Raw genomic sequence first — 8,587 nt, 5'->3', positions numbered from 1 at the left:
CCGAACTAGGTCAATATCTAATTAGCCCATTGACCTTGTTAAGGTTCTGATCGGGTCCAACTCAAACTGCAATTACCAAGTTTTTTCTGAATTAAACAAAAAAAATTATTCCGCCGCCTTGGAACCTCCGGCAGTGTGTCATGTAAACGTATAATAGATAGACAGGCGCACGTGACTTCGCGTAGAGTTTCCCTGGTGCGACATGCACATGAGCACGTGAGCTGTAGCCGTGGAAGATGGAACAAGACATGTAAACGTTAGACGTTCTCTACCTTTTCTGGCGCTGCACACTAATAAATAAATAAATAAAAGAACCAGTGTCTCTCTTCTCTTGGTCAATGATTCCGAACCTAAATCAAATCGATACCCAGAAATCCAATTCACATTATACGTTACTACTCGAATTAATTGGTCAGCCACATTATTATTGCAAGAAGCTTCACATGGCTCTCCCAGTCTCATCCAGTGTTAAGTGTGTAACGAATTTCAATAAGTTGACTCTTACGGGAAGAGACACGATGATCCTGCCAGTCAGTCATCATCACTCCAATAATGCTTCAGGGAAACGATCACATCAATATATCAATGAAAATATATTGCGAATTTCAAAGCCCATGCATCTACGGTCGCACATTCATACCTTGATTTTGTGTCCCAGATCTATCATCCTCATTGTGTCACACGTCAATCTCTTCCATCGGAATCACCGACCTCCTAGAGCTCCGGCCGAACGAGAAGAGCGACCGCCGGACCCTCCCACTCCCGCCACCGTCCGCGCTACTGCTGGTTTCTCCAGTGCCACGCCGGCTCTGCCTCAAGATCTCTTGGATGGAAAGATAAAGCTGCCTGTCGTTGCACGAGTCCATGGAGAATGACCTCCGCATCGGCTGCTCGCAACGGCTGCTGTCGCCGACGAACTCGTCCCCCATGCTCCCTACCTTCTGCCCCTTCCTCCATTTCTTTATCCTTCTCGGCGAAGGATTCGTCGACGACGTCTCCCCTACTTCGCTGCTCGGTTCGGTTGGGGCGTTAGAGCTTCCGCCTTGCTGCTCCCGGAGGGGCTCGAGGACAACGATGTGCTCGGTCGAAGAGCCGGCGATGGAACTCACCACGCCGGACCTGCAAAGTGGGCAGTTGGCGTTGAACTGGAGCCAGGTGTCTATGCAGTCGATGTGGAAGGGGTGGGAGCAGCCGGGGAGCAGCTTGAGCCTCTCCTCGTTGTGGAATTCGCTCAAACAGATGGCGCACTCGCGGAAAGACGCCATTTTTTCCCCGGCGGAGAAGGTGACGACGGGGATGGAGCGAATGGCGGATGTGTCGAGGCCGCGGGACTCGGTGGAGAGGGCGTGGATGACGGGGGGGATGTGCAGGAGGTTGCGATGGCGGCGGGAGGCTAAGAGACTGGAGTGGCGGAGCCAGCTGAGGCGGCACCTGACGACGAAGAGGTAGTAGCTGACGAGGATGACGGAGGTGGTGAGCATGCCGAGAATGGTGATGACGAGTATGGGGAAGCTGGAGAAGGAGGTCGACGGGGATTGCGGTGGCCTCGGCAGCGACGGGGGTTGGATTGAACCGGGAAGCAAAGGAGGGGCATCCATTGGAGAAGCATGGAGGGTTGGAGGAGTTTAATTAGGAGAGAGAGAGAGAGAATATTGATGAACTCCTTCATGGCAATGGAGACGATGAGAGGAAGCGGAGGCTGAAGAAGGTGACCAGCTCAGAAGTCAGAAAGAGAGACAAAATTGACGAGACGTGGGTGATTGATGATTTGGCTGTGAAGACCTAGAAGCCATGTGACAATTAAAAACTTTGTGGAAAATCTATTTTATTTGCCACAGATGTTCTTTTCCCACACTACAATTCCACTAACTTTCAAAGCCTTCAGTTTGCCTCTAACTCTGTTTGTTAAACAATTGAGTCAACGTCCATTGGTTGGACAAGGAACATAATAATAAAATTAAATCAATAAAATAATGAATAGGATAGGTGTAATATTTTTTAAAATAAATATTTTTTTAATTTTATTTTTAATATATTCCTTAGTTATCTTTAATTAAAAATGTCTAAATTCATTTTTCATATTATTAGGACTTTTGTGCATGGTTAGACGGTGATGAATAACTTTTTACTTATAATTTGTTATCGGAAGTAAAAACAATGGGAGTACTAGAATGAAGTAACAAGAATGTAATAATGATTGCTTGATTTACTTGGTCTCTATCTCCTTAAGATGATTAATCCATGGGTCCGCACACACAATCAAGTTTTAACTATAATCTTCTCCTCAAATCAAACACGAAGGTGGAAAATCTTTACAAGATGAATTTTCTTCCTCTTACAAGATGAAAGAATAAATTTGGGAGGAAGAGATTGAGAGTATGAAAGCTTTGAGATCACTTGGAGAGCTTAAGGATGTTTTAGCATGAACACGTATTTTTCTCTAAGCTCCAAAACTTTTATATTTTTCCATAGTCATCAATCAACTGGTGTTCATATCTGTTGACTAAGCTTCAACGACACTTAGGGATTTGTGAATTTACTACTGTAAGAAGCTTAACGATTACTATGAGTCGACTGGTAAGCTACAATAATTCTTTGTGAGTTTTTGAATCAAGCATCAGTCGATTGATACAAGCATCAGTCGACTGGTACACCTCAACATTGAGATTTAAGCAATTCAAGTATGATCCTTTCATACTTGAAGCTTATCCTTAGCCTAGACTTATACCTTGAAGCAACTTCTATCAGCCTCGCACCCTTAGGATACTTCCGAGCCCATAATTTCTCATCTTTGCACTTGCTTTCAAATGCTTCCTTTAGCTTCATTATGCCAAATCTTCCTTTGCAAAGAGATTGCGCCTCTTGGACTTTACCGTCATGAGCCACACTTCGAGACTTCATCCACTAAAACTATAAGCTTAGACTTTCCTTGCCAAGTCTTTATACTTAGACTTTCCTTTATACCTGTCACTCAACATTCATGTTAGATCATCAACATTGCCTAACTTAAACTTATTTAACCAAACATCAAAAGTAAATGATACTTGCAGTAAGATTGCACCAACAATTTCTCTCTTTTTGATGTTTGACAAATTATTTAAGTTAGGTCTTTAAATATGCAATAATCGTAAAGTATAAGCATAGCCATATGAATATCTATGAAAACCATGACTATAAAGCTCAATTTTTAAAGTGAAGTTTCTAACTTAAGCTATCTATTTCTCCCCCTTTGATATATATCGAAAAGAGAAATGAAGTTTACTTGGAACCAAGGCAACATCCATAATTGTGAAACATGTCAAGCTTAGGGCATAACCTAAACTCCCCATCAAGGCAAGCCTAGTTGTCACAAGTTAGCTTAACCTTGTAAAATGTAGAGAGAGACGTAATAGCTTAAGCTCCCCCTCAATCCAACACACTCTTGAAGATTGAATTTGATAAATTAATCAATCATAATAGTGTATACTCAAATAAGAGAGTTTGAAAAAGAAAAGATTCAAGAGAAATCTTATTGCTGTGCTAAAAGCAATGGAGCAGTCGACTGCTTAGTACCCTAGTTGACTGGTACCTATTTCCTTTTCGAGCAGCATTCTGAGTCAAACTTTATAAATACGTACACAATTGAGTTCATGAAAGAGACACACATAGATATAAACATGAAACTGCTCATTCTAACAAATAGATATAAACAAGAAGATTCACATACTAGTAGATAGTCATAAATATGAAAAGTCACACACTAACACATATTGCATACTAAAAATTCAAAGTTATGATAGGAGTGTTTTATGGTGTTTGAGATGGATATATAGATAAATAACATGTCTAAGTAAAAAATCACACTCAACACCAACTATAATCAGGCAATACGCCTAAGCATCATGACTAGGTGGAGGAGGAGGAGGGGGAGGGCCCTGGTATGCCAAATTCCAACATCGCATCATCTCATACATCTCTAATTAACACTGCTATGAGGCGCCCATTGTTGGATCGTGAATTTGCTAGAGGGGGGGGGGGGTGAATAGCGATTAAAAAATGAGATACGTAGTGAAAAATAAACAAGCCAAAGCAAACACAAATATTTACTTGGTTCGGAGCCTTTGGCGACTCCTACTCTAAAGTCCGCACGCAAATGTGCTTTCGATGGGCAATTACTAATAATTCGAAGTGTACTTACAAATGCAGTACAGGAATTTTAGTAAAGGAAAATAAAACCGACAATAAGAGAATAATAAGAAAACCAAAACTTGTCGGAGAGTCTTCGCAGCGTTGCAGGAGCACAGCAGAGCAGATTGTTTGTTGTTTCGTTGTTGTATTGAGTTTCAGTCTTTACCCTCCTTATATAGGAGGTTCGGGGCGCCCGGATCCCTTCGGGCGCCCTGAATATAACGTAGCCGATCCAACCAGGATGCTTCACGTGGCAAAGCTAATTAGGGGATAAAATTTACCTCCGAGCGCCAGGATCCATCCCGGGCGCCCGGACCCTGGTTTTTCGACAACTTCCTTTCTGCAAGAAAATGTTAGTCCGGAGACAAACATACGATACATATATGCTGCAAAACAAAGTGTTAGCACAGTTTAAAATTAACAAGTAGAGTATTAGCTATATTCTGTCTTCTGGAGACCGAAATCTAGTCACGATCTCGACTTAGATATCTGAAATGAGTCTAAGTCGGACCGACGCCTAATGTTTCCTTCCCGGGAACGCGTCCTCACAGTCACTCCCCTCTAGTGACTTACCTTCACTTACTTGCCAGACGTCCGGTCAGCCCTTCAACTCGTCTGGGATTTGTGCCAACTATATGGTCAGCCCGTCAACCTAGCTGGACTTCGTGCTAAACGTCCGGTCAACCCATCGACCCATTTGGACTTTGTGCCAGCTATCCGGTCGGCCCGTCGACCTAGCTGGGTTTCGTGTCAGACATCAGGTCAGCCTGTCGACCTATCTGGGCTTCTCCTGCGCACTCGGTCAGAGTGTTAGATAACAACAAAACTAATTTAACCTATTTTGTCATTCATCAAAACTTGAGTTAGACCGTTAGTACTAACCGCACAAACATCCATGTCCTGACGGATCCCCTGAATCTCCTGGTGAACCGTCTCCTTTAGATGAGTCAACTGATCTCCTAATGTCATATGTGTCAGCTCTGGAGCAGGAACATCCTTCGCCTCTTAGTCATAGTCTATCGCAACATGTTCATGCTTGCAACTCCAGACCATCATACCCTAACGTCTCTCAATCCTTGCTAGAGATAGTTGTCGAGCCCCAATTTGATCAAAATCCTTGGACAATTGATGTTGTTGTTCCCTAGTGACATATATACCTCTAGATGCAAAAAAATGAGGTCAGGACATGACAAAATAGGGCATACAACTTCGCCTATACAGGGCCAAAAAAATGCACGATGGACTCAAAGACCTGTAGAGCTATGTCAATGTCTACCCTTTGCTCTAATGCATATATCATGACTAGATGGGGCAGTCTTATCTTGGCTTGTCCTCTAGTGGTAATTGGTAAGATGCATACAATAACAACCTTATAGAGGATATTACTGAGAGCTGACATATGTGTGACCTCAAAGATGAGCTTAACTGGAGCCCTAGGAGCATTAAAATAATGTTGATGTATCATCTCTATAGACAAATGAGAAAATGGCTTGTAAAAGGCTCAACAACATTAGGAAAGCACGTGAATATATTTTCTGATCTCCTACTGATGTGCGTAGATTATATATACTTGTTTAGCATGTTTTAACACACATTTACATATTTTACGCATGTTTTGTCTATACACTTTTATACTCTTTGATTTACTTTCAGCATAAATACTTTTCTTTGTTCAAAGATCTGCTCTTGTGTATTTTATATCTTCAGGCGTCGAATTTGGAGAAGAAATGGTGTTCGTGGCTAATCTAGGCAACAAGCAAAGGAAGATAACATTGTCCATGTAAGCCACACGACCGTGTCAAAGGAGCAGGAAGGAAAATGACCTTGGTCGTGTGGAGCAAACAGACCATGTAGCTTCACCAGAGGAGGAGAATGACACGGCCATGTGGATTGGTACAACCATGTCATCCCAACAAGCACAACCAGAACCTGGCCGTATATATCTACACGACCCAAGCAACTTCTCCACATGATCGTGCAACATTTCTAGAGAAGAGGCAAGCTCAGGCCGTGTGTGCCACATGGCCGTGTGAGATTTCCAGAGGCAAAGATTGGCATGCCTGTGTGATCCACACGACCGTATGAGCTAGCCAGAGGTAGAGAGTTACATGGCCGTGTGAAGGCCACATGGTCGTGTGACCTTAGCCGAGGGCAGAGCAGCTGGGGCAGTGTGTGCCACACTGTCGTGGCACTGGTCGAGTATGCCTCCAGGGGAGAGGGCCTAGCCACGGAGGGAGTTATCGTGGCAGGGAGGGGAGGCTTACGCGTCAAACAGTGGGAGCGAGGCTACATACGAGGAAGATAATAAAAAAAAGGGAGAGAATAGATTTTCTTAGAAATTCCCTAACCCATTTTAAATTGGTTAAATTAGTTTAACTAAATTAAAATTGGTTCGACCATAACTTTACCAAATCAAATCCAAATCTGGAACAACATACGATTGGACCCTTAGCGGTCGGCTAGAAGGAGGTGAATAGTCTGCACAATAATAAACAAACCTTTCTTGATCTTTTCGCCTTGATTAAACTAACACTTGCATTAAAAAAATTAATAAGCTAATTAATGAAAGAAGAGAGACAGTAAGAGTTACTTGGTTTACAATCAGGGGATTGCTAATCAAAGGAAGTTGAAAGCTCACTAAAATCTCCTCTGGGCGAAGAAGTCTCTTATAGCAGTCACATCTCACAACTACAAAGCTAAACTAAATTAGAATCGATAACAAGTGTTGTGTTTAGCTTCTTGGATCAGAGCTGTATTTATAGCCCTGATCGGGATGCCTGGAAGGGTTCCAGGTCCCTAAAGGTGGATAAAATTTTATCTCAGTCACGACGGCTTGCACCACATCGCGTTTGGCTAACTTTTCAATTTCGAGTGGTCGGAAGGGTTCCGAGCGCTCGGACTGTGCGTTTCCAGCTCCCCCGGGGCGAGGCACCCCGGGGACACCCAGGTGATCCGAGTGCTAGGACCTAGTCCGAACGCCCAGGTGATATGGGCGCCTAGACTTCGAGCGCCCGGAGCATAGTCAACTATAGGTTTACTTTTCCTCTGGGTCTTCCACTCCGACTCTACTCACTTGGGTGATTTCGACCATCTGGAATAGAGCTCACCCGAACCCATCATCCGGCCTTCTCGAGCAATCATCCGCTCCAGCTTTTCATCCTTCGGAAACGTCATGCGCCTCCTTCTCGTCCACTAGCGTACTCTTCTGCAATGCCTCGTCCCTCAGATACATCGAGCCCGTCGACTCTCTCCCGTGTCGTCCTTCTCGATAGCTACATCTTTTGTTTGACCTCCTGTGCTCCTAAGTTCCTGTATACTTAGATATAGAGATTAAAAATACAACAGGACCTAACTTGACTTGGTTGATTACATCAAAATTATCACGGGGTACTTACATTCTCCTCCTTTTTGATGTGAGCAACCCAAGTTAAATTAGGGTAAACCAAACATAAATAACAGTAAGATAAATAATTTTGTAAGTACAAAATATGCAAAAAATTAATGAATGATATCCTCCCCCTATATTTAATCTCTAATTCTCCCCCTTTGATCACATTACAATGGAGTAATTTATGCAAAGTCTAAGTGATAAAATCAAGAAGTTTTAAATTTTGAAAATCTAGATTTTTCAATTTAGAAACCATTTTTTGGAAAAACAAAAATTTTAAGTATTGAAAAAAATTCTTTTAATAGAGAAAATGATAAAGTTCCACAGAAAAATAAATTTTGTAGAAAATAACATTGGAAGATATTTTTGAATTTGACGAATATGAATTTTCTTAAAAAAAAGTTTAAAAATTATACAACGAGGGAAAAAAATTTCTATAGATGACTAATAAAATTTTATTTCTAAAAGCAATTAATTTTAATTAATTTCTAATAGAAATTATGCAGAAAAATTTATTTGAAAGCATTAGATAATTTTATAACAATTAAATCTTTAACAGTTAGTCAATTAAACATTCATTTCAGTAATTAGCTTTCAGACTATGACGAGACACTAGACCTTCTTGGTTATTGGAACAACAACTATTTCTAGACAAAGCCTCTTAAAGAAATTAAATATTTAATTTTTCTTTCTGAACACCCTAGGTCTAACTCTTTTTAAAAAAATTTAAAAAAAGGCATGCATAACCAGATAATTTTAATTTAATCATGACTTTGGAACCCAAAACAGACTCCTTCCTACTGGATTAATAAAAAACTTTCTAGGATTATACTTCTATGATATTCTTCTAATTTGGCTCTTATGGTATCTAAACTGCCAATTTAGTCCATTATATTTTCTAATATGTGAGCATGCATGATTTTTCAAATCTTCTATTTCTACTTTCAATTTTTCATTTTTATGTTGTCGAAATCTTTTAATTGACAAGATGTTGCTAGAATTCCTTTTAATTCATCATTTTTTTTTAATTTA

At 41.2% G+C, this 8,587-nt stretch overlaps 1 protein-coding gene across 1 annotated transcript; it reads right to left on the bottom strand.

Annotated features, from left to right (window-relative positions):
* Positions 1–619: 619 nt before the first annotated feature.
* Positions 620–1,748, bottom strand: LOC122011625 (RING-H2 finger protein ATL16-like). Its single transcript, XM_042568032.1, has one exon. The coding sequence runs from the start codon at positions 1,596–1,598 to the stop codon at positions 678–680; it is 921 nt and encodes a 306-aa protein (XP_042423966.1). The 5' UTR covers positions 1,599–1,748; the 3' UTR covers positions 620–677.
* Positions 1,749–8,587: the final 6,839 nt, after the last annotated feature.

This window comes from Zingiber officinale, chromosome 1B, assembly GCF_018446385.1.
Source record: "Zingiber officinale cultivar Zhangliang chromosome 1B, Zo_v1.1, whole genome shotgun sequence".
In the NCBI taxonomy this organism is placed as follows: Eukaryota; Viridiplantae; Streptophyta; class Magnoliopsida; order Zingiberales; family Zingiberaceae; genus Zingiber; species Zingiber officinale.
Note: the sequence above shows the minus strand (reverse complement) of the source record. Positions and strands in the feature narration are given on the sequence as shown.